Raw genomic sequence first — 17,794 nt, 5'->3', positions numbered from 1 at the left:
GGTTGTCGTGTTGTGACATTTGAAATGCTGTCTGGCATGTAATTTTTGAAGTGGCATTTTTGAGCAGTGTTTGCCGTTTTCAGCAAGTTGTTTTGGCTTTTTAGATCTGCTTTGTGATCCCATGAGCCATGTAAATGGGTTGATCATTAATGGTCCATTAAAGAGCTTCATACAGTTTAACTTTTTTGCCTCGAATAACAACGGCCGTAAAAGATACTCCCAAATACCGCCAGCTCGGTGACAAGGAAAGTGATCAAAGAGCTTGCTTCATCCACATCAATAGAGCGACTCGCACTCGCCAGAGGAGCGGCTGAGGAAGGATGCTTCCATCTGGAACCGGATGGCCTCAGAGCGCAAAGACGCCCACAGGGCCAAAAGGGCAAGCCAGGTATTTGGTGTGAACTGCGCCGTAGAATGGTAGCTACTCTTAGTACGTCTGACCGGAATCACCGAGGCACAGTGTTTCTGCCGTTATGAGCCAACACACCGAGCGTTCGTGGACATCTATGGACACGGGCGTAGCACTGGGGGGGGGGGGGTTAACTGCCCAGGGCCCAAGGGGGAAGGGCGGCTGGAGCTGCTAACTAACTGTAACTTTTACTACCTGAATACAGTAGGAGTTAGCTAGTTACTATTACAACACACACACAGAATCATAAATTAATCAGCATCATAGCTGCGGAAGGGGCCCAAAGAGACTGCCTATGTATGGGACCCAGAATTTGGTGCTACACCCCTGTCTATGGAAACAAAAAAAATTCTGTTTGTTTAAACATTCCCTCGGTTCATAGATATGAGTCACCTGGGTTTGATGAAGGGTCACTGATCAGAGGCATGTTGTTGGATTGGTGACCTGGTCACCTCAGTGCATGTAAACCTTTGAGTTGCCCCATTCAGAAATCGTGGAGTGAAAAGCATGAAGAGCGTGCATCACGAGGAGTCTAACTCTCAAACCGTGCGTCCGTCATCTTTACTGTTCCCATGGTTACTGTTTATCCGGTGCCCCAACTCTCCGCCTCCCCAGGGTGATGTCAGACAGCTGGATGATGAGGTCTGGGCGCTCTTCTCTAACTTCTCCAAGGGACGAGCGGGTTCCCCTCCCTTCTTCCCCTCCTCCTTTTCTAAATCCTCCTCCTCCTCCTCTTCCTCCTCCTCTTCCTCTTCTTCGTCTTCACGGCTCCCGACTTCCTCTTCCTCCTCCTCTTCGTCCTCACGGTGGTCTTTGCGTAACCTGAGCCCCCCTTCTGCTCCGTCTGGCATCGCCTCTCCCGTTGGGCCAACCAGGCCCCAGCGCTACTCCCCGGGCCACGCTCCTCGCCTGCAGGTAGACTCCCAGTGTGATGGAGGGTTATGGGTAGTTTATGAGCCCTTTTTTCATTTATTTTATTATTTTCATTTCCTGCTCATATTCTCCCGTTTCTCTTTGGGGATCTGCGGATCAACAGAGCAAGAACAGAGTGAGCGAGACTTCTGCCGGTGCCTCTGCGGACAGCAGCAAGGTAGACGGTGGCATGGCGGACTCGGCGTTGGCACACACACACACACACGCACACGGGAACCCGCCGCCCCGTGTCTTTGATAGAAAGAAAAGTTAATCTACAACAGCGCGTCCCTCGGTTTCGTCCGGGGCAGTTAGTGTTTTCTTGTTGCGGAATATGTTTTTAATTAATAGTCGCCGAAGAGTGGATGTGTTCACGGGTGGTGTTTTTCCCCAAGCAAACTCCCACTCTCGCTGTGCTGTCACCGTAATTGACCGCTTGAGAGCAGCGCTGGTTTTTACAGTGGCCTGTCATTACACCACCGCCTGCTTTAAAACTAAAAAACTGTCATTTTCACATTATCGACAGCGGGGGCTGTTGCTCTAGTCGTCAGACATAAACAAAGTGCCGACCTCGAACGCCGTTATCAGACTGTCAGCGGACTTCTTTCTTTGCACTTGTACTAGAGAGTATATGTCCCTGTAGGAGTCTTACCGGGTGGTGCTCTTCGCCATTGCCCGCCCGCTTTTTTCTCTGCCTGCTCGTGTTTGGAGTGTCGCCGACCTCTCCCTCTTCCTCTGTGGCTTATTCTCTTGTGCCTTCTCCTTCCCCCTGTGCCTCTCAGTACGCTCTGGTCTACAAAGGTTTCAGCTTGCACCAGGATGATCTGCTCCGCTGGCAGCTGCCGGCGCAGTTCACGGGGGATAAGGTAACTGTTGGACACCGGTGGCGATGTCCCCTCCTTGAGCCCCCTGGTCACAGCAATAACGCGCCTCTGGTATCCTCCAGAACTCCCCGACTACCCCTCATGTCCACAGCCCCTGTGCCCTTCACTACGTGTACTGCTTGTTTTAATCCCTTAACTTTTGTAATGTAATGTACTACCTTTCCTTGACTTCCTGCACCACGTTCCTCCACTGTAATTAAGAGAGGAAAGGGCATTTGACATTTATTTTGTAAACTTTAATCTTTATTTTGGTTTTTTTGCGCATATTACCAAACTTTTTGTTCAATGGAGATTCTAACAATCAATAGATACAAAAGGAAACGGAAACGTGGCTACAGGATTCCACCGTCAAAGTACTAATCCAGTATCTTGAAATCTACACACTAGTTAGGTCATAAACTATTTCCCGCTGCCATAAATCCTCCATTTCTCACATTCATGAATGAAAACATTTCATTTTCATGTTTTCGTCAAGCACGTTTTAAAGGTGATCTGTATTCCGCTTCTATAAAGTTGGTGGATTCAAAAGAGAGATAGTTTTTTTTACATGACAAGTGAGCTAGACTTCCTTTGTAAAAAAAATGGGTGCAGTGCCCCTTTAAGCACCTTCACCACATTTAGTGACATTCACGTCATCACAGCAGCCTTTTGACATCCCACACACAGGATATGATGTTACCAAATAGACTGTGTTGCTGCACACGTGCGTCGATGTTTCGTCACCGGAGCTGACATCTAAAGCCCCCCCCCCCTCTTTTGCTAACACTGTTGTAGGTGGGTTCTTACGGCGGTAAGCTCAAATACACCATCTCCTACGTGGCCGGTCCGAGAGGAACACTGCTGGATGATGCTGACGTGCAGATTATTGTGAGTTTCCCTCTCCCGCTGTTTTTTTTCTCTCGCGCGGTTACTGTTCGTGAATGTGTCGCATTTACCCGCCTGCGTCGTTCCCTGTAGGGCAACGACATCACCCTGGTAGCTCGTCTGCCCTGGCAGAGGAGGCAGCAGGGCAGCAGAGAGACTCAGCGGTTTGAGGTTGTCTTCAGAGAGGTGAGTGGCTCGGAGCAGCGCGGTGACAAGGTGAACATGCGTTTGTAAAAAGGCCCCCGAAGAAAGACGTTTCTTCCTATGGTATGAAGAACAGCTGCTGATTTTCCTCTCTTTTAATAGGAAAACTGGAGTCGTCCCGATGGCATGCCGGCAACCCGTGAGCACCTGATGATGGTTCTGGCGGATCTGGATGACGTTCTCATCCGAGCGTCGTACTCCACCGAGATGCGGTCCTCCAGCATCTCCGAAATCAACATGGAAGTCGCCGTGCCCAACTACAGCGGCTTGGCACAGGCCCTGGAGGTGGAGCAGTGTCGCTGCCCACCTGGATACCAGGGACTCTCTTGCCAGGTGATTCATCTTTCTGAACTCTTGGCTGTGGGAGCGATACGGGCCTAAGATGTCTCCTTCAACATATCTCAATCATAACGTCTGTTTCAGGACTGTGCCCCGGGGTATACTCGCACGGGCGGAGGTTTATACCTGGGTCACTGTGAGCTCTGTGAATGCAACGGCCACTCGGACTCCTGCCACCCGGAGACGGGCATCTGCACGGTATGACGCACCAGGCTGACATTCGACTGTGCAGCCCTGGGCGAGATGGACGGATGCCTAATGCGACATGTCTCTCCTTCCAGAGCTGCCTGCACAACACGCAGGGTAAGGTCTGCGAGCAGTGCGCCCCTGGCTTCTTCGGCGACCCCACCGTCGGCACTCCGGAGGACTGCCAGCCCTGCGCCTGCCCTCACGCTGACCCCGACAACCAGTGAGTGCTGGCGCGGATAACAAGACCTCGCGTTCCACCTCCATTCACAGCCCGGGACGCGTCCGCGTCTGGCTCGCTCGCTCGCCCCATGTGTCCAGCAAAATTCCACCGGCTTCTAAATCCCGACGCTTGATTCGTTTCCCGTTGTTTAAGCTGTTTTCCGCCAACTGGCACCAAACATGGCACATATTCATTTTCCCCGTTGATCCTGGCATTTTTCACAAATCAGGATTTTGTTAAAAGGACAAAATCTCGCCGAGTGCCAGTTAAAAAGGCAAAGTTTTGCAGGGAATCAGTTGAATATTGAACCTGGTTGCTACCATATGATTGAGTTTCTCGTCCGTGTGTGTTTGGCCTCGCGTGACAGGTTCTCCCCTACTTGTGAGAGCCTTGGAAACGGAGGCTACCAGTGCACCGCCTGTCAGCCCGGCTACACTGGCCAGTACTGCGAACGGTAAGAGAAACTAGATGCGGTCGCAAGGAGCCGCTGAGGTGTGCTTGATTTTGACTGAAGTGCACTCACGGGGTCAACTGTGTGGTTAAGTTGTCTGTCTACGTCTGCGTGTGTCATCAGCTGTGCCCCCGGATATGTTGGCAACCCACAGGACAGAGAGAAGTGTCGTCCGTACGATGGTAAGGCCGCATTTTCGTTTTTAATAGAAATGAGACTGAACTGTTAGAAAAAAACATGTTGTTGCAGAATGAAAATAAAAAAGGCCTGAGCTCTACGTGGGCTTGAAATACAGTTTTTATCTCATAAGCATAATGAGCTTATGACGGGAAAGTGTTTTGCAGAAGACGCTAAGAAAGGTGGGACTAATTTCTCAAAGTCTCCAGTTTAGATCACAGCTTCTTCTTTTTTTTAATCAATTTCCCTTCTACTAATAGTGTAAAAATATGTAAGTTTAAGAACATGAAGTAGATTTATTCAGAATTATCCACTTCAAACTTATCTCTATGGTGTCCCTCCAGTTTTTGCTCTGTGAAACACCAATGAGAAGTCTAGTCTACTGCCTACGCAGACAAATAGCAACAACATGGAAGCCGAGAGAGTTCAGTTGTATAAATATGTGTATAATATATGTATTTAATGTATTCATTTATCAGTTATCTAATCAAAAACAAACACCGTACGGGAGAGACCTGCCAGATTGCCAATTGTCTGCAATCCGCAGCGTGTTGGCGGCGCTCGCCAAATACTTTAGTGGAAAAGTTCCCTGGTGACGTTTCCTGTTTTTTCGCACTCTGCAGCTGCAGCCTCCCTGGTGGTGAAGGTTTACCCCGAGAGGGTCCTGGCTTCGCAGGGCGGGCCGGTCACTCTGCGCTGCCAGGTGTCCGGCTCTCCTCCGCACTATTTCTACTGGTCCAGGGAGGACGGACGGCCCATATCCGGCAGCGCCGACCGACGCAGACAAGGTGCGGGACACACTGTAGATGGCCTATCGTTGATACGCACATTGTAAACGGGGACGGCACGTTTGAGTGAGACGCCCCTTTCTCCTCGTCCGACTGTGCAGGAGCAGAGCTGTACTTCCCCAGCGTCCAGCCGAGCGACGGCGGCGTCTACGTCTGCACCTGCCGCGACCAGCGCAGCACCAACAGGAGCCGCGCTGAAATCGTTGTCACAAGTGCGTCCGGTTCTCACTTCCATATTAGCACCTCACAGGATTCAGGCACACACAGATGCCGTCCATGGTTGAACACATGGGTTTGGCTCATGCACGGATTACGCAAGGTCTGATTATTCATTGTCATTTCACTGTGTCGTGGAGCTTTTGTAGAGGATTCGAACTGGTTTCTCCTTTCTACGAACTGATGCCTGATAAAATAAAATGTTTGCCGTCACTGAACTCACACTGCAATTTGCAATACTCAACGTCTCATGAAATGTCCGTGTAAAATACTCGTCCCCTGCGTTCCACCAGGTGTCCCGTCCAAACCCATCGAGGTGACAGTGGAGGAGCCCAAGGCCCAGACTGTCAGGGTGGGATCCACCGTGAGCTTCATCTGTACTGCGAAGAGCAAGGTAGCGCCGGCCGATTACTATCATTGCATTATGCATTATGAGAATATAGATACCCACTCTCACATACGTGCATCTTTCTGATACCAGCTGCTGGACAGATTAGCTGAGTTTAGCATGAAGACAAAACTGACATGGCCGCGCGTGGATTCTGCTACGGCCAAAGCCAGATTGGCTGGATCCCGGCGCAGTTCCGTATTAAACCGACAGACATGATTATGGGATCGATCTTATCTCAGCAAGAAAGCTAATAAGTGTATAATCCAAAACTACTCCTACTGAAATTTCTGAGCGTCGGTGCACGTTGCCGTGATCTCGTGAGGGGATCAGCTGATAGTTGAACAACAAGAGCGCAGTTTCTCCCAATGTCTTCGCCTTCATGACTTCTGTGTGTTTGCCCCGCTCGGCCCCCCTCCGCAGTCCCCGGCCTACACCCTGGTGTGGACCCGCATGGGCAGCAACGGGAAGCTTCCCAACCGGGCCATGGACTTCAACGGCATCCTGACGATCCAGAACGTCCAGCCCGAGGACGCCGGCGTCTACGTCTGCACGGGCTCCAACATGTTTGCCATGGACGAGGGCAATGCGATCCTCTACGTGCCAGGTTCGTGATCCTCGGCACTGCGTTCCATTACCCATCAACTCCCCCCACCCCCCCACGCTGCCACCCGACCAGCTCTGGCTCCTGTAGTTCCACCCCACCCCCACCCTAAACCCGAGTCCCCCACCTCCAGCTTGGAATGTCGCATGCTTTGTCTGTTTGCATTCATCATTGTGCACTGTAAACACTTGTCTCCGGGTTAACAGCTTGATACGCTTGCAGTTCTAACTCCCAATGCTTTTGCCGTGTGCTCTCGGTTACCAACACGCTGTGTCTTGTCATAGACGTGGGCGATCTTTCCCCCCCCCCCCCCCCCAAAAAAAAATCATATCACGATCTTTTGAAGACACAATCACGATCCACAACCTAAGATCTTTCTTCCGTTATTGTTAGCGAATCTGAATGACGCCGTATCTTAAGCTACTGTGGATAGAACGTGACGGCGTCAGTCGCGTCTTTCAAACGTCCGCGGCGTGTTTGTTTTTTTTTTAAACAGCTTCAACGCGTCGGTCAATAATTCCCTTTTTTCTATTTCGGGACCACGTGAGCTGCAGACGAGTGAGGTTGTACCGACCTGAGGGAGACACTCTCAACACACTCTGCCGTCAGACTTTTCCCTTAAGGTTTTTGAATATATGTATTTTTTTATATCAGTGTCGACCGGTGCCTGACAAAGTTTCCGTCCTGCTGCTCGCCCACACTGGATTGTTTGTTTTTTTAAATATCATTCATGACATATTTAAATACATAGAGAAAGATGATATCATGATACAATTTGGCCAATCAAGCGTACACACCATCAAATTTCACAACCGCAAGGATTTGCTTGAAGAGCAGATTGCGGATCAATCACGGTATTCCATCCTCGGATCGCCCACCTCTGTCTCGTCCCGCTGCCTCCTCTTAACTCGCTGTGTGATTCTTTCTTTTTTCTGTGTGCTCGATATGAAGAGAAATACAGCTTGTGGGTCTGGTCATGAAACAAAAGCGTAGACTACTTAATTTCCCAGATCACATTTTGGGGGCTTACGTTTGCAGCTTCAGATTCCGCCGACGGGCTCACAGAACTCACGACACATTGCTCCAGACCTGGGACAAATGAGCTCACTGTCCGACCGGGTGATCTGTGGGAAATGCTCTCCGCCAGCACACGCTGGCGGAGTTCACTTCCTTTCCTCTTGGTTGATTTGTTGTTCACATTGGTTGAATTAATCGGTGGTGGTGCGGTTGCTTCTCGATCACGGGTAGAGTTGCTGTTTGCTGCTGTTCGGGGTTTTACCAGCAGGGCTCTGGATTCTGGGGTCTTGTCTTTTTTAACTCTGGGCTCCTGGCCCCCCCCCCCCCCCCCCCCCCCCCCCCCCCCCCCCCCCCCACCCCCCCACCCCCCCATCCCCCCATCCCCCCATCCCCCCCATCCCTGCCTGAGCTGAACAGTGTAATGATGAGGAGGAGTGCAGGATGCCAGGATCGGTGCTTAGTGACTCGACTGCGACTGACGTCCAAAGAGGACTTCAGTGAATCTGGAGGAGAAAAGTACAGATAAATAAAAAGTAATATGCGTGTCGTTCCACTCCAGTATTCCTTCCCGACATCACTGACTGCTGTGTTACTCTGAAGATGAATGTCCACGGTGCTATTAGCCAATCACTTGGCTAAATCTGTATTTGAATTCAGTTTTGTGCTACTGTAACACTCCTCCAGTCCTTCAGTGTCGGCAGAAGTCGGCCCCGTTTGTATTGATTGTTACTCATCATATTTACCGTAATTGGTAAAGTATTTAAGACCTGACTCTTTTAAGGAAAAACACTGTTTAAAAAAAAATGAATCCTAATTATGTCAATAATCAGCCAAGTTGTATATTATGTTCTTTTTATTTACATCACGTCAATGTTGTCGGCACATTTTTTTTTAATTGATTGACTGAAATATGTTGACCTGAAATGTTTCCATGAAATCAAATATATCAGAAATGTTTGAATTAATTTTTTTCTTTTTTGTATTTTTTTTTTGCAATAACCGTACATATTGTGTGTTTACAATTTTTTGTAATTTGCAATTTTTATCAGAAAATATTTTTTATATGTCTCTAAAAAAATCTCACGCCTCAACGATCACAGGTCATATATTAGACCTTTTTTAAAATATATATACATTTGGTCTTCATTTCTTTACCATGACTGCATTTATTTTGATTTGTTCATTTTTTTTTTATTGACACAAAAGCTATGACACTGCGAATATACCCAAAGGTGCGTCTGTAAAGATTTTTACTCATAGGACACGTAACTGATGTAATGTACACACGTCACGTTTTAATGTATTTATCTCAACTGTGAAAATATTTTGTGAGGGAAAAAAAACGAGAAAACCGATTAAAAGCAATGACAATAGCTCAAACCGATTTGCAGATTAATGGATGTGGCTCATCAACCACAAGCTGTATGTCGGCTTTTTAACAGCTGAAATGTAATGAGTGTCTTTCCAAACGGCTTCTCGCAACTAACCTGCATGTCTCACGTGTGGCTATTCTGCAAACCCCTCCTCTCTCCCGTAGCTGCTGGAGTGGATTTGTGTGTTTGTGTTCATGAGTGTTTTTAAATTCTGAACAGAAAGAAGCGTTGTGGAGCTTTTGTTGTTCTTTTGTGTATGACTGATGCCGAGCCTCGCGTAACCACTAAATGTAACGGTCAATATGGACGTTCCAAGCAACACGCTCCATTTTCTCAATAAACATAAATCAGGTAAGTGTGGAAAATTGAACGCATGTAACTAGGAATTAAATGGCACCAACAATCGTGAGATAAAACAAAAAAGGATAATCAGTAAAACTTTTTTATTTTTTTAAAAAGCTTGATTTTGAAGGTGGTGCCAGTTGATTTCAAGTTCGCGATTTGCCGTCGCACGTTTACATCATGTGTGACACTTTGTTGGGATCAATTGGACGAAACCCGCGATTGTCCCCGGGGGGGGGGGCAGAAAGGTAAACTGCTGTTACCCTGGAGAGCTCACCTGTCAAGTTTACCTGTTCCCCTCCTTCCCTCCCCTTCCTCCAGAGGCCTCACAGACTCAGATGTTTTACACAGCCTATGAAATGTTTGAAGGACACAGAAAGTGTAAGTCCACGTTGGGCACAGTTTTTTTTTTTCTCTGTCCCCCCTCTCTGCCCCAGGATGCCTGGAGGCGACCTGGCCTCTCTCGCTCCGCGTCATGCATGCACTCACCTTCCGCAGCATGGATACACTGGTGGTCCGGTAGCGTCCATGTACAATCGACCGAGCACCTCTTGAGAACACAGAAACCCCCTACGCCCACTCTCACACACGATGGCCCGCATCACATCTGTGTTGTCGAATCATCTCTGGTTGAATTTACCGTTCGTCAAAAGATGGCTTTTTGTTTTCAGGTTTATTATGACGTTATTAAAGTTCCCGTCCGTGTTAGAGTCAAAGCTCATAAGATTGTACATGAGCATTACTGGCTCCCACCCTGGCTCTTCGGGTTCATCGGGGTCCATCACTGCAGGAAAAAAGGGCATGTTCCTTCTTACGGACAACTCCTTGTGAATGTTGAGGCTACTTTCCATCATCCCAAACAGATCAGTCAGTGTTACACTGTAAAAATATAAACCATTAGAAGTATTTTACCACTTCAAAGACCTGCCATCTTAGATGAAGAACCACGCCGTTACACTAGAAGACTAAACCCTAATACTGTCACTGGGAAAATTGGACAAAAACTATTATTTCCTGAATTTTGTTTTGATTATATTTGACAAAATAAAAAAATTCATAGGGATATTTTAGATTCGATCTTCTGTCTGGCAGTTGTCTGCATTGTCAGGTGCAAGATGCTAATTTATTTTGCGCGACAGTGTCTCCACATTCAGAGACGAGAGATGTCCCTTTCCTCTTCTTCATCCTCTTTGCACTCTCTGCTCTTTCCTCCATTTCATTTTCCTTCCTCAGGAAACACGCTGTTCTAGGCAGTAGCTGTCACCTGGGCTTCAAACATCATACTGTGCTTAATACATCCCATCACACCCTCGTTACATCATAGCCGAATGTGGGTGGCAGACTGGGCGTCCGATGGGAGAGGCTGAGTTTCAGTGCGTCACACGGATGTGATGTTAACAGATGGAAGTCGAACTCGGTCGCAATCGGAACATACAAGAAAATAGCGTTTCCCTCTGCACCACCATTGGTATTTAGAAAAAGTAGCTTTAATCTTCAACGTTTTAGATATATCTGTCTTTTTTGCCTCACAAACCCAATTGGAGGTGGATGGAACTACTTCCTCCTAAAGATCTCGTGCCTATTAATCTGTTGACGGCATGATTTACGCATTATCCAGAGAAACAACGACACCGTTTCCTCAGAGACAGAATCGCTGGCCATGCATGTGGACGGTCCAGTCTGAAATATCACACCATCTATTGGAAATATGACTTATTGACCCCCCTCCCAGAGGATGAATCCTACTGTCCTACCTACTTTTCATTCAACAGCACCATCAATTTCTATCTTTCTTATTTGAAACAATTTTGTGAAGATGTTCATGGTCAACAGGCGATTTATCCTTATGACTGTCTGACTTTATCCTTGAGGTTTTTGTAAGTAAACCGCTCGGTGGCTAACGCTGCAATTTGGTCCACACACGCTTGAACCCACGAGTTGTAACAACCATCCCTTTCTAATCTAGCGACCGTCGTCGGGTCAAAATGTTTCAGCGTAAGATCTGATCCGTTAGCTTCAGCTGTACTTTGTCTACCACTAAATTACATGCTAATGTGTGCTAAACTAAGATGGTTCAATTAACGTCAGCATGTTAGCATTGTTGGGCTTTAGCACAAATTGGGGCTGTGCAGTACAGCTAACCTGCTAGCATTGCTGTAAACCGCGATTAGTCTTCACTGATTTCAGCAGTGTAAATAAAATTCCTTTCCCCTGCGTACTGGGGTGAAGGCAGACATTTACTCTGTCTCAAAACTTGGACAGATGAAACTAAAAAATCCTCTGCTCGGTCACAGACCACCAGAGGTACTGAGGCGATATGTTTTTTTCTTAATATCTTAATCTATGGCAGAGACTCTTCAGATTCTGTCAAATCAGATCAGATTGAGATCAGATAGATCTCGGGCCGCCGTGTCTGTCCCCGCACAGAAGACAATGAACCTCCCGTCCGCCCTGTAAGCATTGGTGACACTATATGGTCACACATGTAGAGAGTCACACCTCGGGCCGCGGCTATATCGGCTGTCCCAGAAGGTTTGGGGCCTGCTTAGATAGCCTCATACCTCTCCCCGCCTTATGAAAGAGGCCTTTCTTTTGCCCCGTCACACTGGAATCCTACAGGATTGAATCCGAAGTCCAGCAGCCAGCCAAGCTGGCGCAGACGGCAGTACGCCCTGAGGCCATGCCAAGGCCTGCCTGCCACATCTCATCTGTTCTGTCTGCTCTGCGGATGTGGACTGCCAAGGGTGACGGCGGGGGCACGGGCAGAGGCCATCGCAGTGTAGTCGATTTATTACGCACGGCTTATATATTTATTAAGCGGCGGTTATAGACTACCGACAAGGTTTCATTCTACTCCATCCCAGCACCAATAGACCAGTCTGCACTATCACACTCTATCACTTTTCGGAATGTGTCTGTCTTGAGCTGTGTTTGACTGATGTGTCTACTTCTGTAGCTGGAGAGGGGGCCCAGCCTGTGGCCACCATTAGTCCCTCAGTGCTGAATGCCCAGCAAGGCCAGCGGGCGGAGTTCCGCTGCACAGTGACTGGAAACCCAACGCCTGCCATCGAATGGATCGGTACGGCCGCGATCCCTTGTCGGGCTGAAATCAAATTCATTTAACAGAAATTTCGGGTCGCTACAAAGTCCCAGATCGGCACCAGGTGTAACTGTGCGACTGTTGCAGGAGGTCCAGGGAACAGAATGAGTCCCAGAGCGGTGATTCGAGGCGGCGTACTGACCTTCACCACAGTGGACCCGGCAGATGCGGGAGAGTACACCTGCAAGGCCCTGAACACCCACGGCGAACACACCTCGCGGGTTTCCCTCTTTGTACAAAGTATGCTCCGTGTTTTTACGTTTGTGTCCGTGTGTACTCGTGGAGAAATACATCTCTTCACACTCTCACATTGTGGGGAATTGCCTCCTTTTTCGGGGGTCCACATAATGTAGAAATTTCTTTTGGTGTAAAGCTCGGCATGTTGTGGTATGTATGATGCATTTTGTGTTTGAACGCTAACCATGCATCTTCTGGTCAGAATCCAACCCGAGTGGCCTGGGCACCCAGCCCCAAGTCCAAGTCAGTCCCCAGAACATTGAAGTCCACGAGGGTGAATCCTTGAGGTTGTACTGCCGCGCGTCCGGATCGCCCGCCCCGAAGCTCACCTGGCTAAAAAATGGCGGCCAGATCCCTCCACAGGTGAGACCCCTCCCGCCGTCTCGGCGCATGTACGGCGACTTTGACGTGGATTAATTTAAAACTGTCTTCACAGTTGTATCTCTAATCTCGCTGCACCTCAGGGTGTGCCCGTGCCGATGGTATTTCATCATACTGTGTCACTTTTGATGACTATTTCAGCATTTTGACCATTTACCTTTATTTTTTCCCTCCCTTCTGTTTGTCTCCTCCCTTCTTTTTTTTTTTTTTGTTTGATCCCCCCCCTGTTCTGACGTTTGCTCAGGCCATTCCCTCTCACGGTTTCCATCAGTTTAAAAGCAACAGTCTCGATGTGTTACAGAGACGTATTGAGGAGCTGCAGGTCTGTCCATCTGTCCGATGTCTGTCCTGTCCTGTCTCATAGCTCACACCCATTGTCCTCTACTGACCTCGTCTTCACACACTGTCGACTAAGTGCATGATCAAACCTGTCCTTGATTCACGCCTTGTAAACCCTGTTGATTTAGAGTGGCTGCTCACTTTAGTCCATTTAGAGCTGGTGCCAAATACATGAAAATCAACTATTGCTGGGTCTGGTGGACTTCTCGGTGTACTTGCATGCACTAGGTGTTTTTATGTTAAGTTTTATTAATGATGGTGTTCCATAGTCTCTCGTTTTGTTCTGTCCACATCATACCATCTCTGACTTGTCCGGGCTCGTGGCACCTCATCATTCCATTCAGTGTATTAACAGGACTAGTACCTACTGTAGGTGTTTCCAGACATATTTTGCTCCGTGCCATGCGCGGCCCGCTGCCCCAATGCCCCCCGACGCCCCAGGGGGGTTTTGTGTTAGTCTGGCTCAGGGCACGGCCCTCCTCGGCGAGGGCGAGGGCTCCGGGGGCCTGTTTAGTTCTGCCTCAGAGAGCCACTGCGTTGTGTCAGCCTTTCCCAGGGGGAGACGGGCTCTGCCGTGCGACCACGCAGAAATTCTGTGTGCTCTAGAAAACGCCTTGCTTTGAAAACTCGTCAATGGGTTCAGACACACATTGAGCCAGGACCCCGCCCCAGCCACTGCTCGGTTTAGCCTCCCTCATGGTTGAATGGGCCGGAGCTAAGCAGCTTTGTCCATGGTTGCCCCAACACCCCTCACCCCCGGATACAGTAATCCCTCCCCGGACCCTCCCCTCCTGATTCCACTCCCTTCTGAGGTGTTTCCAAACATTATAAAAGCTCATTTTCAGCCTTGCCGGGCCTCCGGCTGCCTTGTGGAGTCGTGTAAACAAGTCAGGTTGTCGACGACTCATGAGACATGAAGTCACGAACGCGAGAGTTGAAATCGATGGTGGTTTTTTTTAACTTCCAGGTCACCAGCTAGTGACTAGTCACAGATTTGGGAAGAAGGTGTTCCAGTTCAGACCTGCTTTGTAATGTTTAATGAGCAACTCCAGGCCCAAATCAATGCGTCACAAACTGCCGATTTCTAACCGTCCTAACTTCTCCAATCATCAATCATTAATTCCTTCAGAATAAAAACATTACAGTAGTTTAGCACATGTAACTGTGTAACCGATCACGATGTATTAACACATTTTTAACACCACCAATCATCATAGAAATGTTGGCACTACTTGAGTATTTGTGCCGTAGAAATCCTACAAGCAAAAAAAAACCCTCCATGTGTAGAAAAAGTGAACTGTAGCAATAACAGCTCTTGTCTTGTCTTTATCTACACTTGTGGTGCTTCTGTGTCGCTTTTAGCTATTAGTACAATCACAATGCCGGCAGTGTCATTTTTGTGTTTTGCTTCAAGGTTACGTGAGGCAGGTAAGTGATGCGCTTTGTCTTCAGTGTAAGTCACGTGCTTGACGCTGTGTAAATCATGGCAGGAAAAAAAGGCAAGATGGTTTTGCTAATTTTGCTCTCGCATCGATTGTTTCCTTTCCCAGGCCCGCATGGACCGCACCGACATCGGCACGCTGCTCATCCCCAACATCAAGATGTCCGACTCGGGCACTTACATGTGCGTCGGCAGCAACAGCGTCGGCTCGAACAGCGCTCCGGTCAAAGTCACCGTGCTCAAAGGTGAGACGGCAGGACGGTCCAGCCGGAGCGGTCGCCCTTAGACGTTTGCTGCTGGTTGATTCAGGGGGGTCGCAATGTTACGTCCGATTTTGTTGTGACCACGTTTTTATTGGATAATTTCTGCAAAACATTTCATTAAATTACAGAGAAATACATAAACAAATGTCCGCTAAACACTTGAACTGACCGGCCACCGACTATCAGCACTACAGAACACTGAAAAAAGAGGGGAAAAAAGTCTTCTCCCACACACACACCTTATAAATGTTTTATATTAGATTAAAATGGAAAATACTAACTCCCCGTTTTCATAAGTTACACCTGTACATATTATAGGTCAATGCACTAACAGGATTTTGTTGTTCTACTTGTTCTACTCTTTACCACTATGACAACAAAGAAATTGTATTCTATTCTGATTTAATAATGATAATAATAGCAATAAAAAACAGAGATTTGATCAGCAAGTTTTGATGAATGTAAATATTCCTGTAAGTAACCAACAAAGGTGATATTAAAACAAAACTTCCTTTTCCTGACCCCGCCCCTCCCTCTCGCCCAAGATTATTTCATAGTAAAAATTGATAAAATGACTTAAACGGCGTCTATTACAGTGAGCACATGATGATGATGATGATGAGGATGCGTGTGTTTGTGTGCGAGCAGCGGACCACAGCTCATCCGTGGTCAGCATCCAGCCATCTATAGCCGACGTGCAGGAGGGCCAGAGCCTGGAGCTCAACTGCTTCGCCCCAGGAAATCCTCCTCCCCAGGTCGGCTGGACGAGGGCCAGCGGACGGCTCTCCTCCAACCACCAGGTAATCACACAAATATGGAAAACACGTACAAATCATCTGAAAAACTCCAGTGTAAGTTACTTGTAGATTGAACTCCCCGGCCGTGTACAAAGCAGTTTGAATTGTGTTCCACCTCAACCAGAAGTGACATTAACGTGTCAGTGAGCTGCTCTGAGGATCAAGTACTTTTACTTCTTATACTTACAAGTAAAAAAACTTCCGATGATGCTTTTGTACGCATACACACGTGAAGTTCCATAGTTACCTAAGTAAATGATATTAGTCCGTCCTCTCTGATTTTAAAATCCACTTTTGTTGAGAAGTTTCTATTGATAATTTTTCTGTTTTGCCGTTGAATCACATATTCATGTTGTTATTGTCAATGTCAGCATCATATAGTGTAATTCGGCGGCAGCAGCAGCGGTCGTGGTGGATTATCGTCGACATTTTGATCACGAGGACACGACCTCGTATTTTCATGAGCCAAATCCGAAGCGTCTCCGTTCCTTCCTGCAGGTTCTGGGCAGTCAGCTTCGCATCCTGTCGGCCGGTCCGGAGGACTCGGGGGAGTATATCTGTCGGGTGCAGGGCACCTCTGGAAACCCCGGATCTCATGTCCACCAGGCCTCGGTCTCCGTGTCCGTCACTTCATCTTCTTCACGTGAGTTGTTCACTTAAAGGCCTCGCACAGATGGTCTACAATACACGAGCCCATTTGTTGAATCTCAAAAGCATGCAGTCCCACCGTACTTCACTGTGGTTGGACGATTGACTCTGATTTGACAGTCATTTCTCCCTCAGTGAGGAAATTAGACTCGATGGCAGCGTCAGCCAGAGGCCGGGAGAACCACATAAAGGGCAGGGCATTGCGTAGCGGAGTGTTGTTCTCTGACAAACACTGCGTCACGCCATGAATGGACTTTCCACTTGTGCTTTCCAGTGTTCGCCCAGTATGTGACCTCAGATTGAAAGGTTTTCCCTCGCCACTGTCCCATGATCTCATCCTCATTCACTCCTTCCTGGCCTTCAGCTGCTGTGCGACTTCGTACAAAGCTGCTGCCAGCGGGGCCACATTGAATAATAATCTGTTACTTTGTGTGTGTGTGTGTGTGTGTGTGTGTGTGTGTGTGTGTGTGTGTGTGTGTGTGTGTGTGCGTGCGTGTGTGTGTGTGTGCGTGCGTGCGTGTGTGTGTGTGTGAATAATGAATCAGCTCAGAGATACGCGGACAGAAAATGTTGAAGTTAGAATCTGTCCCGAGCCCAAACAGCTGGTTTTTCTGCCGCAGGTCTCCAGAGTCCCATCATCGCCATCGAGCCCCACAGTGCTGCAGTGCGTTTGGGGGACTCGGCGAGCTTCAGGTGCAGGGTGTACAGCGGAGCCCAGCCTGTCAGACTGGAGTGGAAGCTGGCCAACAACCAGCCGCTGCCAGGTAATGACCACACACACACACACACACACACACACACACACACACACAGAGAGAGAGAGAGACCGCCCCGTGAGGAGTAAACCTGCTCAATGAGTCCTGATTTCATGATGTCATTATTTATAAGCGACTACAGCTGCAATCCACTCGTGGAGCCTCCTCCTCTGTTACATCACCGAGGGGCTCTCTGGGATCTCTCTCTCTCTCGCGCGCTCCAAGACTCGCGTTGACACTCTAATTGGCAATTTTTGCGCCAACGAAATGTTTGTTTAACACAATGTTTAACGTAATGCCCGCAAAGACTTCATGGAACGATCGGCCCTCCTTAGGCGAACGCGTTCAAAATAAAGACAGGTAACTAAACGTCCACGTTGTATATAATCAATTCTTACATTCTCCGATTTTGCACCGTCACTCTTTTGAATGATAACGATATTTTCAGCTTATGTT

At 48.1% G+C, this 17,794-nt stretch overlaps 1 protein-coding gene across 12 annotated transcripts in view; it reads left to right on the top strand.

Annotated features, from left to right (window-relative positions):
• Positions 1-17,794, top strand: part of hspg2 (heparan sulfate proteoglycan 2) — an 85,245-nt gene that overhangs the window by 54,939 nt on the left and 12,512 nt on the right. For 8 of the 12 annotated variants that reach the window (XM_047331291.1, XM_047331288.1, XM_047331294.1 and 5 more), the window contains 23 exons: positions 1,025-1,324; positions 1,446-1,499; positions 2,104-2,187; positions 2,980-3,072; positions 3,163-3,255; positions 3,376-3,606; positions 3,697-3,810; positions 3,894-4,021; positions 4,389-4,475; positions 4,596-4,654; positions 5,273-5,437; positions 5,539-5,649; positions 5,947-6,047; positions 6,465-6,648; positions 9,699-9,758; positions 12,334-12,456; positions 12,565-12,717; positions 12,917-13,077; positions 13,340-13,417; positions 14,985-15,120; positions 15,787-15,938; positions 16,434-16,578; positions 17,204-17,347. In XM_047331291.1, coding sequence (XP_047187247.1) covers positions 1,025-1,324; positions 1,446-1,499; positions 2,104-2,187; positions 2,980-3,072; positions 3,163-3,255; positions 3,376-3,606; positions 3,697-3,810; positions 3,894-4,021; positions 4,389-4,475; positions 4,596-4,654; positions 5,273-5,437; positions 5,539-5,649; positions 5,947-6,047; positions 6,465-6,648; positions 9,699-9,758; positions 12,334-12,456; positions 12,565-12,717; positions 12,917-13,077; positions 13,340-13,417; positions 14,985-15,120; positions 15,787-15,938; positions 16,434-16,578; positions 17,204-17,347 — 2,956 coding nt within the window. The remainder of the gene's footprint in view (positions 1-1,024; positions 1,325-1,445; positions 1,500-2,103; positions 2,188-2,979; positions 3,073-3,162; positions 3,256-3,375; positions 3,607-3,696; positions 3,811-3,893; positions 4,022-4,388; positions 4,476-4,595; positions 4,655-5,272; positions 5,438-5,538; positions 5,650-5,946; positions 6,048-6,464; positions 6,649-9,698; positions 9,759-12,333; positions 12,457-12,564; positions 12,718-12,916; positions 13,078-13,339; positions 13,418-14,984; positions 15,121-15,786; positions 15,939-16,433; positions 16,579-17,203; positions 17,348-17,794) is intronic. The other 4 variants (XM_047331298.1, XM_047331295.1, XM_047331292.1 and 1 more) reach the window with 3 other exon arrangements.

This window comes from Scophthalmus maximus, chromosome 3 (genome assembly GCF_022379125.1).
Source record: "Scophthalmus maximus strain ysfricsl-2021 chromosome 3, ASM2237912v1, whole genome shotgun sequence".
In the NCBI taxonomy this organism is placed as follows: Eukaryota; Metazoa; Chordata; class Actinopteri; order Pleuronectiformes; family Scophthalmidae; genus Scophthalmus; species Scophthalmus maximus.
This window is presented reverse-complemented; position numbering and strand designations above follow the sequence as displayed.